This window comes from Desmodus rotundus, chromosome 2 (genome assembly GCF_022682495.2).
Source record: "Desmodus rotundus isolate HL8 chromosome 2, HLdesRot8A.1, whole genome shotgun sequence".
NCBI classification, from domain to species: Eukaryota; Metazoa; Chordata; class Mammalia; order Chiroptera; family Phyllostomidae; genus Desmodus; species Desmodus rotundus.
The window spans coordinates 187,183,458-187,209,935 of NC_071388.1; the positions used below are offsets into that span (position 1 = coordinate 187,183,458).

Below are 26,478 nucleotides of genomic sequence, written 5' to 3' on the forward strand. Positions count from 1 at the left end.
ATTGAATCTATAGATCAAGTTGGGAAGAACTGACATCTTGGTAATATCGAGTCTTCCTTCCCATAAACATGAAGCATCTCTCCATTTACTTAGTTTTTTGATTTCTTTCATCAGAGTTTTGTAGTTTTCCTTACATAGATCCTGTGCATGTTTTGTTAGATTTATACCTAGTTATTTCATTTTGGGGGAGGTACAAGTGGTAATGTGTTTTTAATTTCAAATTTCACTTGTTCATTGCTGGTATATAGGAAAGTGATTGACTTTTGAGTGTTAGCCTTGTGTCCTGCAACCTTGATGTAATTGCTTATTAGTTTTAGGAGCTTTTGTTGATTCTTTAGGATTTTTACGTAGACAGTCTTGTGGCCTATGAACAAAGTCCATTTTTAATTCTTTCCCAATCTGTTTTCCTTCTGTTTTCTTCTTGTGTCCTACTGCTTAGCTAGTACTTCCAACACTAAGTTTGAAAAGCAGTGGTGAGAGGGGCCATCGTTGCTTCGTTTCTGATCTGGTGGGAAAGCTTCATGTTCATCACCATTAGGTGTTATGTTAGCTGTTGGTTCTCTGTGGATGTTTCTTATCAAGTTGAGGAAGTTGCCCTTTATTCCTAGATTGCTGAGAGTTTTTATAATGAATGGCTATTGAATTTTGTCAAATGCTGTTTTCTGCATCTGTTGATGTGATCACATAGTTTTTCTTTAGCCTGGTGGTGTGGTGGATTATTACTGATTGATTTTCAAAGGTTGAACCAGTTTTCGTACTTGGGTTAAATCTCTTTTGGTTATGGTATATAATTCTTTTTATACATTGTTGGATCAGATTGCTAACATTTCATTGAGGATTTCGGCACCTATATTCATGAGAGACATAGATCTATGGTTTTCTTTTCTTGCAGTATCTTTAGTGATGATATCATAGAATAAGTTAGGAAGTATTCCCTCTGCCTTCTTTTCTGAAAGAGTTATAGAAAATTCGTGTAATTTCTTCCTTAAACATTCGTTAGACTTCATTGGTGAACTCTTCTGGCTTGGTGATGAGCCCCATCGAAGAAATTTGTTATTTATACTATCTATAGTGTTTATGATCTCTAGCATTTCTTTTTGATTCTTTCTTAGAATTTTTCTCTCTCTGCTTACATTATTTGTCCCTTGCATGTTGTCCGTTTCCATTAAAGCCCTTAGCACATAAATCATGGTTTAAAAAAATTCTTGGTGTGAGAATGCTAACATTCTTGCCATCACTGATTCTGGTTCTAATGCTTGATCAGTCTCTCTATTTTGCCTTTTAATGCCTTACAATTTTTTTTTGTTGAAAGAATGACATGATTTACTGGGTTAAAGGAACTGCGGTAAGTAGGCCTTCATTAATGTGGTAGTCAGGTCTGGAGGGAATGGAACTGTCTTGTGATTAGGTCCCAGTCTTTTAGTGAGCCTGTGTCCATGAACTTGAGGCGTGCTTCTCAGTTATTTCCCCACTGGGTGGGACAGGATGGCTGCAGCTGTTCTTTGTCTCTCATGCTACTGGATTTTGTGAAGAGGGTAGGCTAGTTACTTAGAAGAATGCCCCTCAGTTCGGATTTGTCTAATGCTTCCTCGTGATTACATGTAGGCTATACATTTTTGGACAGCAATTCTATGTAAGTGATTTAGTGTGTTATGTGAGAGAGGATGTGGGGATACAAGTTTATCCCATTGTTAATTTGGACTTGATCTCTTGGTTAAGGTGGTGTCCTAGGTTTCTCCACTGTAAAGTTACAATTTTTTTCTTTGTAATTAATAATGTGTGGAGGAGATACTTGGATACTGTATCGATACCCTGTCCCTTATCAATCTCTCACTCAACAGATGTAGCATCCAGTTATGATTTATATTAGGATGGTCACTTCCTAACTTTATCACCACTTCTTTTACATTTATTAGTTGACATTCTACTCTAAAAAAGCTTTCCCTTACAGAGGAGTTTTGAGTGGGGAGTTTGGGAGGATTACATGATCATCTGCAGTATATCTTCAAGGGAGCCCTCTCTGGCTGCTCTGCTGAATAGATTGTAGATGTAAGAGTAGAAGCAGGGAGACCACTTAGAGAGCTGGTGCAATAATCCAGTGGAGAAAACTGACTCAGGGGTGAGCAGGAGAAGTGGGGGTGGACGGTCAGACTGGAGATATATTTTGGTTGTAGCGCTAACAGGATTTGCTAAACCACTGGAGGTGAAAGAGGACTCAGGTTTTTGGCCTGAGTGGTTAAGGATGGAATTCCCATTTACTGAGATGGGGGAGACTTGCACCCGCAGTTTGGTTTTAGACATGTTGAATTTTAGATACCTTCTAGACATCCAAGTGAGATGTCGGTAGATGTGTGATTCTAGAGTTCAGGAGAGATGTACAAGCTGGATATATAAGCTTGGGTGTTGTATTCATGTGGATGGTATTTAAGCTATGAACCAGGATGGAGATCATGAAAAGAGTGAGTGTGGAAAGCGAGGAAATAAGGACCAAGGACCGAGATTGGGGAAATAAAGAGGAACCAGAAAAGGAGCCTTAGAAGGAGAGAGCAATGATGAGGTGAGAGGAACACCCGGAAAGTGTGTTGTCTTGGTAGCCAAGTAAAGACAGTTTTTCAAGGAAGGGGAAATCATCCTGATGATAATGTCAGGTGAAGAGAGTGAAGTCTGACCATTGGATGCAGCAATAATGTTGCTAACCTTGGTAGGCAGTTCTGCGAGTCCTTCAAGGTTCAGCAGAGAATGGAAGGAGAACTGATATAGTGAAGGAGGGAAATGCAGAGGGATGTGCAGCTGAGACAGGTTTTTAAAAGATGCGACAAATTACAGTATTCCCGTTGGCATATGCACAAATGTAGAGATTGCTGTGCTAATTTACAATATATTTTCATGTGTTTTGAATTAATGTTAAGATTGATGTAAGTCTCTAGGAAATATACAGTTGAGTCAGTAAGTACTATTTATATGTATAATTTTAGCCAGCATTATTACTACTGGGCTACTTACTAGAATATATGACAATAAAACTGACTGATTTTATTTTATTCTTATTGCCTCTATATCAGAATGTGAGTAGCGATGGTTAGAATGTTAGAGAAGCAGAATGCATGGAAAAGAGATACATTGGAAAAGAGATTTTAATTAGCTGAAAAAGACATGGTGGCAACTTTTCACTAAAAAAAAAAATGCCTGGGAATGAATAACTAATTAGTTTAAAAATCTTGTTTATATACTTTTGTTTGAGATCTGTGGTTTCTCATTAACCATTAAGAATGACTTTTTGCTAAATCTATTATAAACCTGTGAATAATTTTAAAAATTATTTTAGAATTATCTTTATCTTCATGCTGGGGAGACCATATTTTTTGAGTGAGACCTGGATTTGAATGGTAGTGCCTTTATTAGCTGAGTTACCGTAGATAAATTACGTAATGTCTGATTCTTGATTTCCTTATCTGTAGAATGGATCTAGTAATATCTACTCCGTAGGATTAAATGAGGGAAGAAATGTATATTGCTCTACGGAATGAGTATACGTATAGTGTCGACTACATCATTCTGCCTTTTATCCTTCATATGGAAGCTAAAATTGGGTTTCATTTTTTTCTAGGTAGAAGCTAAAACTAAAGTTCTAGGTAAAATCTTTTTATAAGTAAAAGCTTGCTCAGTGCTCTTGATTTTCCACATACAAGTCATTTATTTGGTAACTTTGCCAAGAAGCAAAATTAAGGATATTATGTAAGTACTTATCCAACAAGAAAGGAAACAAATTTTCAATAATTTTTTATTAATCAAATTCAAAATACAATAATTGAGGACAATTTTTAAATTTAGGTCTACTAATGAGCAGGAAGGAATTCCTATTGGGGAGATAACGTTTTGCTTAGTTGTGGTTCAAAATTAGTGTTTCCCGTCATCAGAACATTAGAGATGTTTAACTCAGAAGAACATTCTTATCATGTCGGTTATGCAGAAGTTCTTTGGCCCATGCTGTCCTGTCCCCGACCTGCAAGATTATTTCTGCATTTAGACTGTGATTCTTTGTATTTGTCAATTAAACACAAATACTAATTCTCTGCATTTTAACAAGAAGAGTTTACATCTATTTCCTTTGAAATATTACCGATATATGAACTACACCTGTAATTATTTTTCTGAAATCTTTCCATAACGACTTTCTTTTAAAGTTATTTTGAAGTAATTTTAGATTAACACAGAAGTTGGAAATAGAGTACAGAGAATTTCTGGGTGCTCTTCTCCCTGTGTCTCCAGTGATAACATCATACACAACCATCATAAATACTTTTAAACGCACTGTAACGTTGGCAAATCAGCATTTATTTGAAAATGAATTTTTACTGTAATTGCATTTATTGGTGACAGATTTACAACTTGTGGTTTCACTTTTTGTTTTTATGTCCAGATCAGCCAGCATTACCAACCTGTCACTGGACCGGTCTGGATCTCCCATGGTGCCGGCATACGAGACATCTGTCAGTCCCCAGGCCAGCCGGACATACGTTAGGACAGAGACCACTGAGGACGAACGCAAAATTCTTCTGGTACTGGTCCGGTCTCTCTGACCCACAGCTAGTTTTGAGCATAAAGACTGTTTTTCTGTCTGCTTTTTCTTTTTTAAAGAAACATACAAATGAAGCAGCCAGTTAGCATATAAATTAAACAGGGGACATAATTAGCTTAAGTTCTTATTAGGATCACCTGAGAAATTGGTAAAACATTCTGTGGTCATATGTTAGATTAATATTTTCTTGACCTTCTTCATCTGGCAAGATCAGAATTCAAGTGCCTACATACGAGAGCTTAACTTCTAGTTAGGTCCAGATCGCTGTTAACTGTAAAACATGTTTCTCATACATATGGCATGGAATGCTTTTCAGACATTTAATACTACAAGTTCATATGAAATAATAATCAGTTTATTGAGTTTATCCATTTGTAAAATACTATTTTCAATCCTAAGAGTGACTCAGAGAAGTTGAAGGTATGACTGATGTTCTCAAGCTTGTAATTCGAAAGGTAGACACGAGGTTGATGGGCAGGTCCTTAGTAGTAAAAGAAGTAATACTTTAATTACAAAAAATAGAAAGATTACTAGTAGCGAGGGAGTCAGGATATACTTTGCTTTTTATTGTATTTTTAAAAAAGATTTTATTTATTTATTTTAGAAAGAGGGGAATGGAGAAAGAGGGAGAGAGACATTGATGTGTGAGAGAAACATAAATTGGTTGCCTCTTGTATGCCCCCAACTGGGGTCCTGGTCTGCAACCCAGGCATGTTCTCTGACAGGGAATGGAACTGGTGATCTTTTGGTTTGTGGGACAATGCCCAAACCAATGAGCTACACCAGTCAGGGCCAGGAACGACTTTAAACTGAAAGGCTTGGACTGGACCGTAAAGGATGGAATAGATTTGGCTAGGCAGTGGGGAAAGCAAGCCTTATTCAAAGGTGTGAGGAAAGGCATAGAGGTGAGAAGAAGCATGGCATTCATTATTCATGGACTGAAGTAGGGTTTACAGGTTGGGAGAGGCTGGGGGAGAGATTAAATTGGAGTCTGTTGGCAAGGAGAATGGAAAGTTATTTGGGACTCTGGTGGAAGTCAAAGTGGAGAATTCAGTCTTTACAAGTTTAGATTTTGGCCTGTAGGCACTGAGCAATGTTCAGAGTTTTTTTGAGAAGGGAGTAATTAATTGAGGGCCTTTCTTTAGGAAAACTAACCTGGCAGTTGGGGGTAGGTGGGAATGGTAAGAATCTGGTGAAGGCTACTAGAAACATTTACTGTGGATTAGTGTTTTTGGCTGTTCAGTCCGTCTCTCTTGCCCCACTTCCAAAGAGGAGTATGACATTTTCTAAGTAGGTAACCAACAGACTGATAATAATGTGCCATTGACTGGAAAAACTTATTTGGGAGAGTTGGGTTTTGGTGGGGTGGGGTGGGGTGGGGTACGGTTGGTTTTCAAGAGAAAAAGTTACATTGGGAATTAGATAAGCTGAGTTTAAGCTGTTGCCCATGTAGGCATCATTTCTATTGTGAAAGTTAGACTATACAAAGACATATGAATTGAATTTCTTCTCATTAATCTAAAAATCACAAGAAAGAATCTGAAAGGGTGTGTAGCATCCTACTCAGGAGTAATCAGTTGCTTGTAATGTGACTTCAGGACAGTGTTCAATTAAAGGACCTGTGGAAAAAAATCTGCCATCACAGTAGTGGAATGGAGTTCCAGGATCACCGCTACTGGCTGAGAACACACCCTAACTGCATTGTGGGGAAGGAATTAGTCAACTGGTTGATCCGAAATGGACACATTGCTACAAGGTAATGGGATCTTAAGAAGGACTTTTAATATTATTTGTTAATTTACTTTTAATGAGCACACATTGTTGTAGATATAAAGGGAGCAGTGTTCTTTGTGAGTAGTGTTTGTTTTTCACATTTGGTGGGTGGGGTGCAAACTGGTCAACCCTCCTCCCTCCTGGGCTTTAACCAGTACAAATGCAAGGAACCAATGAGGGTCATAAGTTGCCTAATTTATTAAAAGCAGAAGTGTGCAATAATTCCCAAAACACAGAGCTCTCTAGTTAAGCACGATTGGGGAAGTAACTGGACCCTGAGACCCCAGTGGCTTCTCTGGCCACTGTTTGCTGACCTGGACATTGCAGTCTGTCTTGAGAACTGGGTCCATAAGCCACACCTGGAGTGCCTTAGAGAGATTTGTTAAAACCTCACAAATCATTTGCAAAAAAGACAAGGACAGGTCCTGTTGCCATTCAAGGTAAAATGTCCCCTACCTTTTCTACTTGATTGGATTGGCTGCTTTTCCTCTCACGGGAAGAAACAAGTATGTAGGAAGAGGGACAAACAGCATTGAGCAGTGAAGCTCTGGGTTTCTGTTTTGGTTTAATCTCTTTTTAGCTTTATGCTTTCAGTGAAGTTATTCAATCTTATTGAGGCTTGGACCTCTCTGTTCTGATAGGAGGAAATACAGTTTTGTGAAGAAGCCGTCATGAGGATGAAATAATACAGCCGAAGTGCTCTATACATTGTGAAATGCCATATAAATGTGATGCGTTAATGTGTCTATATCGGTGTAAAGTACAATAAATCTATATTTAGATCTGTAATATTTGGCATTGTCTTCTCATCAAGACTACAAGCAAAAAACCAAAGGCTGTGAGCTCCTTGAGGGCGGGCGCCATGCTAGTCTCAACACCTTCTTTAACCCCCAAGCGCAGGGCTATGCGTGCATTGAGCACTTCAGAAATGCTGGGGTTACGTTTTGTTTTGACAGGACTGCCTTAGCGGTAGGTTCTCTTACACTGTAGCACTTGGAAAAAATATTTTAGATTAGCTTTAAGTCTCTTTTGTTTTAATCCTTCACCTATCCAAGGACCATTTGAAATTCCTACTCTGATGGGGATGGAAAAAAATTCAGATTGTGTCTGTCTTATCTTTTTTTTATTATCCTCACCCTATGACACGCTTATTTGATTTTAGAGAGAGGAGAAGGGAGTGGGGGAGAGAGAGGGAGAGAAACATCCATCAGTTGCCTTGTGCATGTGCCCTGACCAGGAATTGAACCCGTGACCCTTCAGTCCAGGGGATGACGCTGCAACCAACTGATCCACGCCGGCCAGGGCTGTGTTTCAACTTGTACCTATAAAATCTTTCTGACTGATGTACCTGTAAAGTTATTCTGATCGACTTTTACAAGTTTTTATTTGTGTTGATCTTGATGCAGGGCCCAGGCTATAGCGATCGGACAAGCGATGGTCGATGGGCGTTGGCTGGATTGTGTCAGTCACCACGATCAGCTGTTCAGGGATGAGTACGCCCTCTACAGACCGCTGCAGGTACTGCCAGTGCCACCGCCAGTGCGAACACTGCTAGCTTGTTGTGCAGTCTTCTAGCATCAGCAGGAATAAAAAGTGGCTGAATTACCGAAAGATACATTTCTCTAACATGTTTCTTCCTTGCTGTTTGCGGAAAATTAAAACGTTATCTTTACTGAGAGGTAGGGGTGATAAAAAAAATAACAATCTATTGGAATCAAACAGTATTCAGTTGGCGTGGCTGTTCTTAAGCTTGGCCTTGTGGTGTTACAGTTGTTTGTCATTTATCTTCAGTGGTTTTCAGTTTTACCGTGTCTTTGTTTCTAGGGCTGACAGGGAGTTTACATAACAAAATGTTTGAAAAAATTTAATGTTACCATTGCAATTGGCATTGACTCATTAGCAATATTAAATTGTATAGCAGTGGTAAAATGATGAATATTCTTATTTTAACTTTAATTAAGAAAGTGGGAATTATTTAAAGTTGGAATTTTTTAAAAATATATTTTCATTTTTGGTTTATGTTACTTAGATATATATATTATCTAGTAACACCTTTATGAACTAAAACTGGAAAATCATTGGTTACAAAAGAATGGTGTGATGTTATTTGTTAAAATCTAAAAGTTGTTTTCTAGGATGTGCTCTAGCATTGGCCCAGGATTAGAATAAATTCTAAGCTGCTTCACTCTCAGGACCAACGGATGAAAAGAAATACTATAAAACCTGTATATTATGTTTTGTTTATAATATGCAGCCTATACCTACTGATTAGTGAAAATTATAATTTTACAAGTGGAATTGTCCGCATGATGTTGGTTTACAACTCAGTTGCTATTAATTTGCTTATTTTTATGTAAATTTATTCACTGCTAAGCTTTGTAGAAATTCTGGGCAACAATTTTTTCTGGTAGGACAGCCTTAAGGTTGTTGCCATTGAAGATGACTTGCTTAGATCCTGTGTCGATCCTTTCAGAGCACAGAATTTTCCGAGACCCCTTCTCCAGACAGTGACTCAGTGAACTCGGTGGAAGGACACTCTGAGCCATCCTGGTTTAAAGACATAAAGTTTGATGACAGCGACACAGAACAGATAGCTGAAGAAGGTGACGATAATTTGACTAGTGAGTTTAACTCTCTCCAGTTTTAGTTTTTATGAATCATTACTGTATGTGTATATTAAAATGAATGTTTTGTTTGCTTAGTTGAAGCAATCCTATTGTAAGATTTATGGTTCCAACTAAATGTAAACATCTGATAGCAATCCTTGTCCTAGATACAGTATTTTCTTAAGAATCCTACATGTTCGGCTACTGGCGTTTTTAGATTTTGCCATAGTCTCTAGTTTGCAGCAGCTTAAAAATAACTCTGAGCTAATAAAATCACAGCAGACAACTTTCTCACCTCTTTGCTATGACGTCAGACTTTTCTGCAGAACCTCCAATATATTTTTTCATTAAAAAAATTCATTTCATATTTAACTTGATCAAATTTTATTAAGTCTACACAGAAGTAAATGAAAGTACTGTATCCATTTTGGTATTGCACATTGGGCTTGTATATTAAAGAAACCATTTTTCTCCTTTCCTCCAATACCCTGATGAAACCCATTTGTTACTCCCCTCCTCTCCCTGTATTTCTTTCCCCTCCCACACTAAAAGACTCTGCCAGTCCTAGCAAGCGCGCATCAGTCAGCAGTTTCCAGTCCACAGTGGACAGTGACTCAGCCGCTTCTATCAGCCTGAACGTGGAGCTGGACAACGTGAACTTCCATATCAAGAAGCCCTCCAAGTACCCACATGTGCCCCCTCACCCTGCTGACCAAAAAGGTAGGAGGTAGTCACCATCTGGAATCCAAATGCAGGCTGGAGAGCTGGGCCATAGGATCTCATGCCAGCTGGTCCCTCTGACTTCCGCTGCCCCACATGGCTGAGGTCATTTGGTGTGGGTTTTGTTCCACCCTTTTCCATTTTCTTCACACCCCCTTCCCACACCTTTTTTGGTTGGTTCCTTTTATTTCTTGTTTTCTCCCTCCGTACCACCACACCCAGTTTAAAGGAACTACATCTGACTGCTCTTCCCTTAATGTGCAACTTCCAAGGTGGTATATCTTTGCATTTATAACATGGACGTTCTGCTCTATTCATTTCTTCATTTAACATTTTAAAGCCTATTTGCTTATGCTGTTACCCAGTAGCTTATTGCCCTAAACTTTTTCAGACATTTGAACTAGATTATGGGAAAGACATTCACATATTCTAAAACATCTTTCTACTGTGACTTAAAATGCTTCTTATGTATATGCTGTATTTGTTAAAAAGTTTTCTTCTCTACAAAATGAATTCATTCTTTATTTTCAACTGTCTTATTTGAGACTTTACTGTAGTGACTCAAAAAATAATGGCCATATTCAAAAGAAATTTGGTATAAAAGGAAAAATAAGGTAAACCATTACTAAAATCTAACATAGCAGTACATAAGAAATGAAATGCTTTTAAAAGTGGGAGAAGAGGTTTACTCTTTGGATGTAATTAAGAACCAATTTAAAGTTTAATCCGAAAATGGCATTATACTAAAGTAAATACATAATAAACAGTTGTGGGATTTCATTATGTTATGGTAACTGAAAAGTCATTATTATAAAGATGAATCAATTTATTCCATGATTTTTCCAGGAGTGTGAACTTTTAACATTTAGCTCTTTAAAGCTGACTTGTCTTCACAGATTAGAAATGCTTTCCTAATTCTTTGCTACTCTCTTGTTTTGAACCTAAAAATATGATCATAAAAGAGAAGCTTTTGAACTTAAACAACTATGCTAAAATAATTGGAAACTTTCACATTTCTACAACAAATTTCTGATAATTGTAAGTATTAGTCATTATCATCAAGATGTGGTAAAATGGCATTTGAGTTACAGTAATGAAAAGCTATATCTTATTTAACAATAGAAATTTAGAGAGGGTGTGGGAAAAGATGAGACTCAAATAACATCGAACATGAGTAAGATACTCATCTTTATGGGATTCCTCAAAACAAATTGGAAAAATGGTGGAGAACATTTGGGTGAGTATAAAAGGACAGTGAAGCAGATGTGACGCCTGTGTGATGGTTAACTGTAGACTGTGGTCATATGGAGGATGTTGGACTATGCCTTTGTAACATGAATTACAGATGTGGGTCAGAGGTGGGGTCTGTCATGATGGAGAATACCTGTTCTCTGGACACATCTGTTGGCAATTTCATTTTGCTGAAAGTAGAGTGCAAAATACATTTTTGACTTGCTGATGATTTCACCTCATGGAAAGCTAGGAAGGTCTTGAGACTTCCGGCCAAGATGGAGGCATAGGTAAATGCACTTTGCCTCCTTGCACAACCAAAAGCAGGACGACAACAAATTTAAAAACAAAAAACGACCAGAACTGCCAGAAAAATGGAACTGTATGGAACTCCGACAACCAAGGAGTTAAAGAAGAAACATTTATCTAGATGGGTAAGAGGGGTGGAGACCAGCATCTGGGGTGGCAAGGATGTGGCAAGGCAGTGAGCAGCTGGAGGACCAGGTGGGCCAGGCAATGACTAGAGGTCCCACACTTGTATGCAGATAAACCAGGAGGAACAACTAGAGTGTGAGACAGACGGCTCAAGCCAGGGTTCTAGCATGGGGAAATAAAACCTCAAAACCTCTGGCTCTAAAAATCTGTGGGGGTTGAGGTGGCGAAAGAAACTCCCAGCCTCACAGGAAAGTTCATTGGAGAGACCCACAGGGTCCTAGAACATACACAAACCTACCCACCCGGGAATCAGCACCAGAAGGGCCCAATTTGCATGTGGGTAGCAGAGGAAGTGGCTGAAAGCTGGCGGAGAGCTGAGCAAGAGGCATTGTTCCCTCTCTGACACCTCCCCCACATACAGTGCCACATGCAGTGACTTGGGTTGCCCCGTCCTGGCAAATACCTAAAGCTCCGCCCCTTACTACACAACAGGTATGTGGAAACAAAGAAATATAGCCCAAATGAAAGAACAGATCAAATCTCAAGAAAAAGAACTAAGCGATGAGAGATAGCCAACCTATCAGATGCAGAGTTCAAAATACTGGTAATCAGGATGGTCACAGAAATGGTTGAGTACAGTCACAAAATACAGGAGAAGTGAAGGCTATGAAAAGGGAAATAAATAAAAGTATACAGGGAACCAACAGTGAAGGGAGGGAAATCGGGACTCAAATCAATGATATGGAACAAAAGGAAGAAATAAACATTCAACTGGAACAGAATGAAGAAACAAGAATTCAAAAAAATGAGGAGAGGCTTAGGAACCTCAGGGATAACTTTAAACGTTCCAACATCTGAATCAGAGAGGTGCCAGAAGGAGAAGAGGAAGAGCAAGAAATCAAAAACTTATTAGAACAAATAATAAAAGTGAACTTCCCCAATCTGGCAAGGAAATAGACTTCCAGGAAGTCCAGAGAGTCCTGAAGAAGTTGGACCCAAGAAAGGACACATCAAGGCACATCATAATTATATTACCCAAGATTAAAGATAAGGAAACAATCTTAAAAGAAGCAAGAAAAAGGTATACAGTTACCTACAAAGGAGTTCCCATGAGACCATCAGCTGATTTTTCAAAAGAAACTTTACAGATAAGGGGCTGGAAAGGAGTATTTGAAGTCATGAAAGGCAGGGACCTACATCCAAGATTACTCTATGCAGCAAAACCATCATTTAGAATGGGAAGGCAGATAAAGTGCTTCCCAGATAAGGTCAAGTTAAAGGAGTTTATCATCACCAAGCCCTTATAAAATGAAATGTTAAAGGGACTTACCTAAGAAAAAGAAAGAGATCAAAAATATGAACAGTAAAATGACAGCAAACTTAGAACTATCAACAACTGAACTTAAAAAAAGCAAACAAACTAAGCAAACAACTAGAACAGAACAGAATCACAGAAGTGGAGATTACCTGGAGGGTTATCAGCAGGGAGGGGATGGGGGGAGGAAGGGGTAGAGGTACAGAGAATAAGAAGCATAATTGATAGATACAAAATAGACAGGGGGAGGGTAAGAATAGTCTAGGAAACGGAGAAGCCAGAGAACTTGCATGTAGGACCCATGGACTTGAACTAAGGGGGATCGGATGCTGGTGTGAGGGGGGTGCAGGGCAGAGGGGGATGAAGGGGAGGAAAAAATGGGACAACTAATAGCATAATCAATAAACTATACAAAAAAGAGAAAGTTAAGGTCTTGAAAATCATGAAGAAAGTGATGTGTCATTATAGAAGTCATCATTGCAAAAGAGATTGCTGAGGACAGAGAGACATTTGCTTTAGGAAACCTGACTTAATAGCGTTGGGAGAGGACTGCAGCAGGAGACTCTTAACAATGACATTTTTATAGTACAACCTCAAATTGTGTCTCTAAGGAAAATTAAAGGGGAAGCACCTGCAATTGAAAAACCATCCCAACTCTTCTGGAGCCTCTCTGATGTCAGCTCTTTAAAAAAATTGCCTGCAAGAGATTGAGAGGCACTGTTCCTATGAGGATGAATGCCAAAGAGGAGTCAGCACTTAAAAGAATGGCCAGATAGCAGCAGTCCAGACTTACTGAAGGAGAGAGTAGATGTCAAGGATATTTTAGAAAAGGTTTTAAGGATTGTGATGCAAAAAAAAAATAGGCTAGTTATTTGGGGAACTTGATAATTAATATTAATTGGGGCCCCCCCCCATTAAGATAATCTCATCAGGAAAGAACACACATGGTTGAGAGGAAGGTGAAGTTCAAGATGATGAAGAGATAGAGAATGCCTGGCTATTTTAAATAAGTGTTGCCAGGTTCAGGCAAACCGTATACAGGTTGAAAGAACTTAGATCTGTGGTCATGGGGCCATAGTTCATGTTTGAAGAATTGTGGAGAATAGGGAAGAGTTGAGGTGACTATTATGATAGGTGCATTACTTTTTTTTAACAGATGGGTTTCTGATGTGACATGGGAAGTCGGCCAAGCTGTAGAAAAATTTGATGAACAGGACGTACTGTGGTATTTAGAAAAGGGATCAGGGGTGACTGGGCACTGACATTGGTTAACTAAAATAAGTCATTCCGAAACAACCTCATCGCCATGTTTTATGGTGAGAAGGGTCAGGAGACTGTGATAAATACCGTTGTCTTTGATGTTAATGAGACATTTGATGGTTTCAGTAGCTTTGTGGACAAAGAGGACAATTTTTCACTTGAAATACATTAAAGAGGTAGTTATAGGCAGTGGCCATATTTTTTTGGTACAAGCACAGGCTCTGGTCTCTCTGAGCCTCTATATAAAAAACACATAAAAAACAGCGTCTTTTGGCAAATGTCAGAACCACTATTAATATAACATATCATTTTGTAGTTTGATGGTTGTATCCAATATTGATAAAATAATTAGTAATTTGATGTCAAGAGGAAGGGGATGCTTCTCAGTAGTGCCGTAGGGCTTTTCTGTCTGTATTCAGTGCTGAATAACTTTTTTGGTCAGCATTTTGAATGTTTTTCAGAACTAAAAATTATTAAAATATAGAAAGAATGTCTAGCATGTTGTATAGCAAGATTGGAAGTTGAAGATCTTAAGCAGTAGACTGAGACTAACGAGATAAAATTTGACACAAACATAAAATAATATAATTAGGCTTCAAAACTTTACTATTAATACTCTGGAGAAAGCCATTCTATATAATACATGTGATGTTGCCTTTAAATATCTGAAGAGTAGCTGAAAGAAATTATATTTATATTATATATGGCGGAAGGAAAAACCAAGTTCAGTAGTTAGGAGCAGGGAGACTTTGCTGTCGCACCCTGGGAGTGTCCAGGCGGTGTCTGAGTGTCCGCGTTTTAGGGTTATTGAGGATCGATGGCTACATTGGGTGAGAGGTTGGGTGGACTCGGTGACTTCTAAGTTTGCTTTTAACTCTGAATCTGAAGTGAAAAATCGAGATCTAGAATGTTAAAAGAATTATAGAGGATGTAAGGAATCCTTTAGCCTACTCATTAAGAATATAGTAGAGGTGGATCCAGTATCAAAGAAGGTAATTACTAGATCGACCTTTTGGGTTATTTGCAACCTTAAGAGTCTTTAATTTTTAAGAACTTTATAAAGCCTTTAATAAACGTTTCTGCCTGTCACAGTTCTCTTATTAGTTACTAGCATACTCAGGTGAATTGTTCTTTTTTCTCATTCTGTGTGTGTGTGTGTGTGTGTGTGTGTGTGAAGTTGATATTCAGTAATTTATTTTTTCCAGTGTTGTAGTTAAGATAAACACTGATTACCAGAAAGTAAAGGTCCTCAGAGAGATCTAGTAGTGAAGTGAAAGAAGAATAGACTTCTGCCTCGTTTTTCATTCCTCTTAAAATGCAAATGGAATGGGTGTTTTTAATCTTTTCATGGAAGTTACTAAATCTTTTCTTCAGGATGGTCCTGTATCTTCTAAGGCTGAGGACATTTAGATTTATAAAATTGGTTGAAATATCTGCACTTAAAAAATCTGCTGTTTTTAATGTTATGTAAGCAAACCCCTCATTTTTCAGAAACTTGTAAAGCTGAGACACTGTGATCTTTGGTTTGATTAATTTTTCGCTATTGGTCTTGGAGAGTTATACAATTAAAATGTATTTTAGTCTGTGTTGCAAGCAGAAGTCTGAAGCATTCTTGGGATGTTAATGAGTAGGACGTGGAGAGGAACGTGAAAACCGTGGCTTCCCGAAGCCTGTGGGTCTAACTTCCCATTTATAAACATGGGGTATAGGAGCAAGTTAAACAGCACCCTAAGGAGACAATTGATGAAATCCAGCAGGTGGGATGTTGCACAGGACATTTGGTCTGGATTCTTTTAAAATTCAGTATCGTGAAAAAGAAAAAAGGTGGGGGAAGAGGGGTCTGCTTTATTTTATTCATTCATTTATTTATTTTTAAAGATTTTATTCATTTTTAGACAGAGGGGAAGAGAAGGAGAAAGAGAGGGAGAGACATCACTGTGTGGTTGCCTCTCAAGTACCCTGTACTGGGGACCTGGCCTGTAACCCAGGCATGTGCCCTGACTGAGAATCGAACTGGCCACCTTTTGGTTCACAGCTCGAACTCAATCCACTGAGCTACACCAGTCAGGGTGGGGGTCTGCTTTAGATGAAAAGAATTTGATAAGAATGCACTGTATGAGCCTTAATGGATCTAGGTTTGAGGGGAAAAATTATTAAAGCATTTTAGGGACAGTTAGATAAATTTGAATATGGGCTCATTTGATGATATTAAGCCATAGACAGTAATCTTGAATGTATACATGGAATTGTGGCTGTAGAGAAGAATGAATGCCCTTATTTTTTAAGAGCTGCATGTTGAAGTATTAGTGGTAAAGTGTATGATGTGTATAACTTCAAGTGGTCAGGAAAAAAAGAGCATACGTAAATATAGAGAGAAATCAACTTTTGGCAAGTTAACAATTACTGAATCTAGATGGAAGGAATACAGGATTTTCTATGTGTTTGAAATTTTTTCATAATACAATGGGGAAAATCATCACTTCTGGAATTTTCATATAAATATATACATATACATATATATGTGTATATGTAAGCTTTAGTATGAAGAGTAAAGCTTGTAAAACCATTGTTTGAACACATAGGGCTGGCATCTTTCATTTTTGTGAGGGAGGTGGAGGAATAAAGTGTAACACCTATTTTTTCTTGTCTGTGTGCTTCATTTTACTGTATTTGGCATGGCACTCTTGAATTTTCTAAATAATTTTTTTTCAGCTTTCTTGTTTGAAGGAGTATATGGCTTATAAACGGTGACTTTTGAAGTCTCTTTGTTTGTAAATGGAATCTACTTGGAAAGAATTTTGTGGAGAACCTATACCTTAAAGCAGTGATTTTCGCCGGGTGTGTTGCAAGAGTTTTTAAAACATGTAATACCTGACACTGTAGTCAGGGGCACTGATCTTTCTTCCCTTGGATTGCCAAATAATGACACCAGCCAACACAACAATAGCTGCCTGGTGTGAATAAATCATAATTATGCCTAGTTTTTGGTCAAATCAGAAAAAAGTGTATTTTTTGGTGTGCTGTAGAATTTCAGTAATTAGTTTATGCGTGTCATGAGCTGAAATCGCTCCTTAAAGGACTTAAAGTGCATCGTGGTTTAGTTTGCATGGTCGAAAGAGCCCCGCTTGAGCTATGCTTGGTTGCAGACCTAGAGAAAAGTTCATGGGGAAGTAGAGAGTAAGTTTCACTTGTAAGAAAACCATTTAATGTTCTAAAAATTCTAAAAGAGCACATTCATAGTGTGTTCAGCAGTTACTGCAACTAACCATTCGGCAGTGTTTTAGTTTTTGTAAAACTAAAATTCTAAAAAACAAAAAAAAGCCTGATAAATTATATATTTATTTCCTGCCAGTGTTACTTGCATTAATTTATTTTATGGTGTATATTATGAAATCAAAAATCAGCATGTATTGTTTTATTAGATGGCTTCTCTATCTGTGAACTACCTTGTATGTAGACAAAGTCATTATTTGTTAAACAACACAGTTATACATCAGAAAACTTGTGTAACTTCATAGGCTTGCCATGCAAATTACTGAAGATGTCAGTTTCCTTAATCTGGTTCAGTTTTGATAAGGGGAAAATCTGTCAAAGATTATATCTAAAATTACTGTTTCAAGGGTCTGGTGAGTTACTGATTCAAGTCTATTAAGTTTAGTATGAAATGTGCGAAACAAGATTAAAGACACGTTTTAGCCTAAAGCTTTCTTGAATTGGCTGGGTTTAGTATGAGTAATACTTTGTGTGTGGGTGTGATCTCTATATAATTGTGCTGGCGTGTTACAGTCATAAGTCTCTCCTTCCCTCCCTTCTCTCTCCTGTCTCCTGATATGCAGAGTATCTGATTTCTGACAATGGAGGACAACAGCTCTCAATAAGTGATGCCTTCATCAAAGGTAATTTTATCAAAAGCTGCACATGCAATGCTGGCTCTTTTGTTTATGAGGATATACTTAGACTCAGCACATTGATTGGCGCAGAGTAGGTACTGAAAATATATTTGGTTATTTTAGTATCACCAGAGCACAGTTTTTAATACGTGTAGTAACTTTGAGAATGCTGAGAATCAACAATATATTTTTCATCTTGGTTTGAGAGAAGGTTTCTCTGATCTGAAAAGTAATTCTTGAAAAGGCTTTTAAATGGAATTTGAATTGTAGTCTTTTACCGGCATAAATAATATATGCTTTCCTATAGCATGAGTACGGTATTAAGTTTTGATCCACATACCATTGGTTGTCGAACTGGTCAAAAAGCCCACGGGCAGATTTCATCCATTTGATGCTGCTTGCCCTGTGAGGTTGGAAAGGGAAGTCGGCAGAAGGGGATAAAGAACTAACTATGCTGATCAATTTTGCGAGGACAAAAGGAAGTATAGAAGAATACAAACCCTTTCTTATATCTTCTTTACTTATCTTACTGTGGAGTAAAGACACCCTTACTTAATTGGTCCAAAACATTTCACAGCGTAGGCCTTAGGTAATGGGAGGGTTTCAAATAAAGGAAAGTAGGGCAAGCTAATGCAAGGGAGGGACATTGTAGCTGACCTTACAACTTAGCAGTATTTCTAAAATTCACCTCTGAGCATCTGGTTCAACTACAAGTTTGTAGACCAGCCATTTCCATAATTAAAACATGCTGTTCTTATATTTCATGTGTCACAGACACATGCTTTACTGTGTGGTCTGTGGGACTTTTTGATTGAAAGCTTTTGTGTTTACGTGGTTTGTTTTAAGAGGGCAAGAATTAGAGAAATTTTGTAAGCGTGTCCCACCTCTTTCCATTTATTTAATTACATTTCAACATTTATTTAGTGAGCATATTTTTTGTAAAGCACTTAACACTATTTTAATTTTTTCCATCTTGATCTATTTTTATTCTTTTTAAAAGTTTAAGGATTATACAACACTTCAGATAAATTGTCATTTATTCTGGTTTAATATTTCTTTGTAGTTAATTTTGGGGTCTGGCTTATAAAATATTTTCTAAAGGGAAAGCTTTTGTCACCATATTGGAAAAGAGGCACTATTTGAGATTGTCTGAATACACTTTCTACCCCGGGGGTGTCAAACTCATTTTCAACGGGGGCCACATCAGCCTCACGGTTGCCTTCAAAGGGCCAAAATAATTTTAGGACTGTATAAATGTAACTATTCCTTAACTGTGAAGGAGTTGAAATTACATTTGGCCCTTTGAAGGCAACTGCGAGGCTGATGTGGCCCCCTGTGAAAATGAGTTTGACACCCCTGTTCTACACTGTACTGGGTCAGACCTATCGGAGTGGAGCTTTTCTCATGAAAGTTCAGCACTCACACTCACAGGTGGTTCTGTCAGTGTTCAGATTCCTGCTGAGTGTAGTTTTCAGGAAGATTAACCCCTTCCTTTTCTTACTGTCCTTAAACAAATAAAAGGACTGTAAAAATCTCATTTTATTTGCTTTTCAGAAGCTACATTTATAGTTATTGGCTTGAGAGTCCTAGTTGCTTATATAAATTTGCTTTTCATAGTTCTATCTCTGATTTTAGCTGTTGCAAATATTGATGGTCAAACAGACTTCTTTCATTTATGTATTTATGTGTGTCTGTCTCTTTACACCAACAATTTGAACTGGCCAAGTTAAAAATCTTAGTAAGATAAATTTGGCAATTTCTAAATCCGTAAGTGGATGGTATAAAATATGACATGAGAATAACTTCTTATTTTACACTTAGAGTCCTTGTTTAATCGTCGTGTTGAGGAAAAACCCAAAGAGCTGCCCTTTACCCCTTTGGGCTGGCGTCATAACAACCTGGAGCTGCTGCGGGAGGAGAATGGAGAGAAACAGGCCATGGAGAGGTTGCTGTAAGGCAGTGAGCTTTTTGACTTTCCTTTTCCACCTTAAGACTCGTCAGTGACTTGATAGTCATGTATGTAGTTCGTTTTCCTGTCAAAGTCGAAAATGACATTTTGTAATGAACGAGGGTCCTAAACTGGGCTTGCCTGTCCCTGCTGTAATTTTTGTGTTAAGTTTTTAATCAAATTACGGGGGTGTTGATGACATTCACAGTTTTATTTATGTGCACATTATTAAGGTCTGGGTATAATGAAAGAATAAGATTGACCAAGGAGATCTCATCTGTGAGCCTTAATTTATGTGCTGTTTCTTTGTAGACTACTTATTGCAGCTTCAGAATTATTGCCTTGGAAGTATTAACTTTGCAAACTTCTTTTTGTAACACTTTCGTAGCTCAGCTAATCATAATCACATGATGGCACTCCTCCAGCAGTTGCTCCATAATGAGTCATTGTCACCATCCTGGAGGGACATCATCGTGTCACTGGTCTGCCAGGTCGTTCAGACAGTCCGACCTGACGTGAAGAACGGTGACGATGACATGGATATCCGTCAGTTTGTCCACATCAAAAAAGTGAGCTCTGCTAGCGCTTTGCTAATGCTGGGAACGGATGGAGTGGGCCCGATTGTAACTTGTCCCTTACTGGTGATCTACAAGGGTTACTACTAGAGAAGTCCACTTTACGACTTCAGTGAACTGGTTGTGTTCTGATTAGAGAATGATGCTTAGAACTTCGTATTGTCAACACAAGGGAAGTCAGTATGTTCATATTTGAATTTATTGCATCATTTGGCATGCAATGTATAATACCATAAATATGCTAGTAAATGCCGACATAACAACTTGTGGTTTAATCACATGTCATATTTTTTCTAAGTTCATTTATAATGCACATTTGGAAACCGGAAGTAGCCAGCTGACTTTCCATTATGCAGTTGGACTTAATTTCGTAATCTGTCACACACAGCCGTGACAAAATGCATATGAGCTTTCCAGATTTGTCCGCTCAGCTGAGAGGGGGATGACCTGAGGAGGTGGTCAGGGTGGGTTGTCAGGAAGAACATCTTACAAAGCTGACTTTCCTCTGGATAAGTGAGAGTCTGTTTATGTGTCCTGAGGCTTTTTTCTCAAATACTCTGGTGCCACTTTCACCAGGTTCCTTTGGGAGAGCAGGTACGCACTAGAGAAGTTTTTAGAACAAAGCAGTACAAGCAATACAAAACAAAACAGTTCACCCGAATCACCTCGAAAAGCCTCACAGGTAGCTGGTGAGCATTCCCTACTTTAATCCCCCTTGTGTTTACAAAAGCTTCCATTTTTTTGGTATCTAATTGCTAGCAAACAGCAGATAATAAAATGCACTCATCACACCCAATGTATAAATGAGTGAGCAGGCCGTGACTGTGAGGCGAGCTGGGGGAGGTTTTACTGTGGCGTGTTTGTTAGCAGCGCACTCAGGAAGTGAGAGGTGAGTGGAGGGCGGGAGTGGGGGTGAGATGAGTTGGGAACCCAAACAAGTGTAGTTTCCTTCTTTCCCGTTTCCTCTTCTCAGTGTGTCATCTCTGAGATGGTCTGCTCCAGATTCCTGTCACTGTCTGAGGAGATGCGGTGTGTAATTGCTTTATTTAGAAAGTAATGGAGTCCCGCAATGTACTTACTATCGATGGTGTTTAACTTAATAGTGCTTATAATTGCCAGATGACACCCGTCTGTCCAGCCAAGTGGACACTTTAGAGTACCAGCTAGTTCTTTAGAGAGTGAGAGGTATGGAACCAGACAGTTGCGCTAGATGCCGTTTATTTTTGGTTGAAAGGAAGAACTGTATCCTGAAACTTTTGTTCTGATTTTATTACATAATAGATAAGATAAAAAATGGAAATAAATAATAGCATCTGTCTGACTGGAGTCTCAGGATATATCATTGAGTTTTACTGTTTTCTTAATTCATTAGATCCCAGGTGGAAAGAAGTTTGATTCTGTGGTTGTCAATGGATTTGTTTGCACCAAGAATATTGCGCATAAAAAGGTAATGTGATTCTGTTCACTGGTGACGTTCAGCCAGCTATGACTTTGTGCCAAGCGAGTAAGTTGCAGTACCTTAATCATGGCAGAAAAGGAGAATGGGCGTTGAGGAGCAGCTCAGCAGTGTCTGCCGTAGGGACGGAATTTTGGAGGTTCAGGGAAGGTCTCCCAGAGGCAGTGGGGATTGAGATTTGGAAACGGAACTCATTAGAAGAAGGAAAGGGGAAGGAAGTTCAGGCTTGCAGACCAACACAGTGAGAGGACACGGCCCTCGTTCCTCCCCTGACCCTATGTCACCTCAGAGACTAGGTTTCTGTCGCACTGGAGCCTTTCCAGAGGCCTGCCGTTCTGGAACTCCGTTCTCTCTTCTAGGGTAGAGCTGCAGAAGTGTCACGGGTGTTCTGTTAACTTTCTCACCTTCAGGCCCAGGGCTGCCTTCTAGCACTAGCACAGAGGAGTGGGGCGAAGTAACCTGGTGTGTTGGGGAAACTCAGAGATCCCACGGCACAAGGTGGGAAAGGGGAGGGGGCTGCAGGGAGCAGGCCAAGGGCTTTGTAGCCCATTAAGCATCTTAAACTTACTCTGAAGGTCACTGATTCTCGAAGTACAGTGTACATCAGGATCCAGGGTGGACCTTGTTAAAAATATAAACCCCTAAGCCGCTCCCTGAGAAATTCTCACTTGGCAGCTTTGGGGGAGTGGGAGGGGTAGGGGACGGGGGGCTGCTTTTATGGTGGGCACTCCAGGTGTTTCCAGTGTGGTTTGTCGGTCCTCACATTTTGGGAATCCATTGATCGCTAGTCGTGTTCTCAGACCTTGCCGTGCTTCAGAATCACTAAGGAAACTCACTGAAAATAGAGATACTCTGACCGCGGCCCTGGGAGTGGGGGTTTGGTTACAGTGAGAGCCCAGGCAGGTTTCTAGCCTGAGGGACTCGATGGATGAGCCGTCCCGTGTTCACTTTTCTAAGTAGAGATGAATACTTTGTTTTTTCAAGGCATTAGGCCTCCTGAAAATTGTTGGTGATAGTAGGTAAAAGCATGTCTGGATTTGATATTATTTCACAGCAATGATCCAAAGTTAGTATTTTTACATAGAGTCTTACTAAAACGGTACAGTACCCATTAAAGTAGTACTTTAAATGAAATGACCTTTGTTGAACCAAGCGGTAAATTTGTGGCACTCTTCTTTAGAATTGAAAATGGACTGCCTTGCCCCACTGACCCCAGTTAGAGCTGGTCTTTACTTCATAGTTGCTAAACGATCCCTGATGTAGTTCCCCAGCTGGTGAGTCACTATTTTCAGGGCCTTTTATCAGTTTGGAGACTATAAGCTTGGTTAGTCCGAAACCCCCACTGAAGCCTTCAGCCTATTCTGCCTATTCTGTCTTAAGTTGCATGGTTAGAGTATATAGTTTGAATCTCTGCTTTTGGGGATGCTTTACGGTTTTTTCTTTTTAGAGCTCTTGTTACTCAGTTGGCTTGCCCAATATATGACTACTTGGAAATTTATTCTATTAGAAATATATTCAGGAGGCATTTCAATTCATTTCTTTCTCCTCTATACTTCTTGAAATTTTGGAAGGTTAAATTACAGTCTTAAAGCTGCTCTTCCCCCTGGGTAACTCTTCCCCATTGATAGCTCTTATTGCAGTATTAGAAATAAAAAAAATAGTTAAGATTACATAGGGCTAGATTAAAATAGCATTAATGAAACAGTCAGTTTTTGAAGAATACTGCATTGCTTTGAACTAACTTGTTTGCCTTGAAAAAATATAAACGAATGCCACAAAATAACTAAATGAGAGTACTTTAATACAAATATATGAGATAATCTGTTTAAGAGGAATTAAGAACAGTATCGATTTAAAGTTATGATTAAAGGCCTATAAAGTACAAACTTTAAAAGCTTTAACAGACTGTTTATGTTTTTGTAGATGAATTCTTGTATTAAAAACCCCAAAATTCTTCTGTTGAAGTGTTCCATTGAATATCTCTACAGAGAAGAAACTAAATTTACTTGCATTGATCCTATTGTGCTGCAGGTGAGAACTTCTAAACGGAACAATAATATAGAAGGATGTTTGTGCACCATGATGCTTGCAAACTGTGTAACACATTCCAGCTGATGAAATTTGACAGGCAAAGAAACTTGATTGCTCTTGTTTTATTCTAAAAAGTTATAAAAGACATTTCACGTATTACACTTTTGAAGGTTACCAAAACCTCTGTCACTTCTTATTTTGAGTTGAAAGTGTTAAAGGGAACACATGACTTTGGGGGAATATATTGAAAAAAAAGTGAAAGTCAAGTTCCTGGTTTCTCTTCTCGCTTGGGTCATTGATCTACTTTATGTTGTTCTCTAACTTACCAGGTTTCCAGTGGTAATACCTGGTTTGAATACCATCTTTTCTATTCGTTACACATGTTTCTAGAATGTCAGTTAGTTTTATATGCAATTGGTAAATGGGAATAATGTCAGATGGAAGTTGTGATGCTTTCTGTGTGGTTTTTCATGGGTATGGGGGCCCAGCATAGCTACAGGCGGATGTAACCCTAAGCTCTGTGGCCACACAGGCAGAAACTCCTTTGTCTCTGTTTCAGGAAATGAAAAGTGATTGCCTGCGCAAAGGGCTCTCTCCCCCGAAAGGTGGCTGCCAGTGGCTCCACCGCTCAGAACTGCACTTTCAATTGCACCGTTGCAGTGGCTGTTGCACATTTTCAGTCTCCCTTGAGGCAGCCTCCAGCTACACTGAGCTGCCCGTCTGGGCTACCCACGTTCTCTCTCAAGCCCCAATTGTTATTTTTGTTAGTGCTCTGCATGTGAAGTTGTACAGGTTTTATAGGTTTTCTGCTGCCACCCCTCTTAGCCCATAAATGATCCTAATTTTAATTTGTGGTTGCTCAAAAATGGGAGGCTTTCAGGAATGTGTGTATCATATTACAGCAGAAGCACTTATATTCAGACCCAGAAATGTTTAGGAAAAGCATTACTTGAAAATTCACAGGTGATGGGCACATTTTTCTGAGAGTGGAAGGAACAGTCACTTTTGTACTGAATCCATAGACCCCCCCGGAAGAAACTGAGTTGTGGGGAAGGGCCCCAGGGCCTACAAAGCTCTGCTGGTGGCTTAATGAACTGTTACCTGGGGCTGTTTCCTCGTTGGAATTCCGCAATGTAATAGTGAACATGAGAGGTTTTGACTAGATTTGTACCATCCCCTCTAGCTCTGATTTACTATGACTTTTCAGTGGACAACTGAAATAAGGAGTACGGGGAAACCCGATTATTGTTCATGGAACCTAAGATACTTTGATGCTGGTTTTCTGGATTTTACCAAAGGTGTCAGCAGAAGACTTACAGGATTAGATGGCGACCGCATTGGTCCTAAGACACATCTTGATTGCAGAGATGCTAACATGTGTAAAATTGTATTGAGTTGTCTTGAAATCGATGAACTAGGTAATTGAAATCCACAAATATTTATTTGTAAACAAGTTATGCTTAAATTTATCTACTTTATTTTAACTCAATTCTTGCAGTCCGGTTAACAGACTGAAGTCTTTATATGCTAGAGAAGTAGGCTCTGAGCAAGTACGTCTTAAGAAACATTTCTCTATAGAGGAAGGAGATGATCAAAATGTTGTGCCAGAAACTACCTATGATGGCTCTACATTCCAAGTTCAGGGTGGCCCTCCTGGGACCTTTAACTTTTAGATTGTATAGATGATGCATAAAATGCTGTTTGTTATATACTGTGTTTGGTATAAGTTTATCTTACTGTTTCTCTAAGAACTCTTTTTAAATGTGGTTTATTATTGTAGCACTTCTTACAACGAAACTATATTTGAACAGTTCGAAACTACATACTGTATTGAAGCTTTTCCTCTCAATGGGTTTCTTATTTCTATGTTGAATTTCATTTCTTGCAGTGTCCTGTAAATAAAGTTCCACCATTAAAAAAAGAAACATGATTTGATTCATATAACCCTATCCTATTAAAGTTTTAAGTTTGAATTGATAGAAAATATCAACTGATTTGAGTTTTTTCTCCCTCTTCCTTTTTTTTTTTTTTTTTTTTTTTTGGTTACTCTGTGTGGAAAAACCAAATAGTCAAAGAAGCGGAAAAGTAGATAGGAAGAGGAGGGTGAGAAACTAAGGGCAAGAAGAAAGCCAGCCTGTATCTTTATAGCGTCGGCCGGCCCCGTGGGGTCTCTTGGTCTGCCACTGCTCCACGCCGCGCTCAGGGCCCGCGTCCTGATCCTCTTTCCTCGTGGAGTCTGGCCCCGGCCCCCTTCTGAACGTACAATCACAATAGATGATTGACGTTGGAACGGACAGGAAATGTAGTGGATATTCCTGTACTAGCGGCCAGAAACTTTAATAAAGTCAACTTATTTGATTTATACTTTATTGGAGCTGCACAAATAAAATCAATTCCATTTTTGTTGAGAATGGGAGAATTTGAAAATACGCAATTTCTTTCAGTGGAACCGTGAGAGGTGAGAAGAATTGTGCACCATTAACAGTGCAGGTTCTTTGTAGGAAACAGACTCATCCGTTGCTGGTGCCACTGACCGCGGGGACAGCTGCTCAGAAAACACTTGGGGCAGCGGCGAAGTGACAGGCACGCTCACACGTTCCGTTGTGTTCTGTCTGAGCCCCGAAGTTTTGTGAAACAATGAATGCATCGTATTGCTTTAA

At 38.9% G+C, this 26,478-nt stretch overlaps 1 protein-coding gene across 3 annotated transcripts in view; it reads left to right on the forward strand.

The window, feature by feature from the left end:
* Positions 1 to 26,478, forward strand: part of PIKFYVE (phosphoinositide kinase, FYVE-type zinc finger containing) — an 87,303-nt gene that overhangs the window by 15,836 nt on the left and 44,989 nt on the right. For 2 of the 3 annotated variants that reach the window (XR_008426209.1, XM_045198079.3), the window contains 10 exons: positions 4,421 to 4,559; positions 6,178 to 6,335; positions 7,759 to 7,870; positions 8,826 to 8,973; positions 9,511 to 9,678; positions 17,755 to 17,814; positions 19,630 to 19,759; positions 20,145 to 20,325; positions 21,704 to 21,778; positions 23,711 to 23,818. Coding sequence is in view for 2 of the 3 variants with exons in the window: in XM_045198079.3 (XP_045054014.2) it covers positions 4,421 to 4,559; positions 6,178 to 6,335; positions 7,759 to 7,870; positions 8,826 to 8,973; positions 9,511 to 9,678; positions 17,755 to 17,814; positions 19,630 to 19,759; positions 20,145 to 20,325; positions 21,704 to 21,778; positions 23,711 to 23,818 (1,279 nt within the window). In the remaining variant the exon portion in view is untranslated. Of the gene's footprint in view, positions 1 to 4,420; positions 4,560 to 6,177; positions 6,336 to 7,758; positions 7,871 to 8,825; positions 8,974 to 9,510; positions 9,690 to 17,754; positions 17,815 to 19,629; positions 19,760 to 20,144; positions 20,326 to 21,703; positions 21,779 to 23,710; positions 23,819 to 26,478 lie in introns of those variants that run through there. The other variant, XM_045198083.2, reaches the window with a different exon arrangement.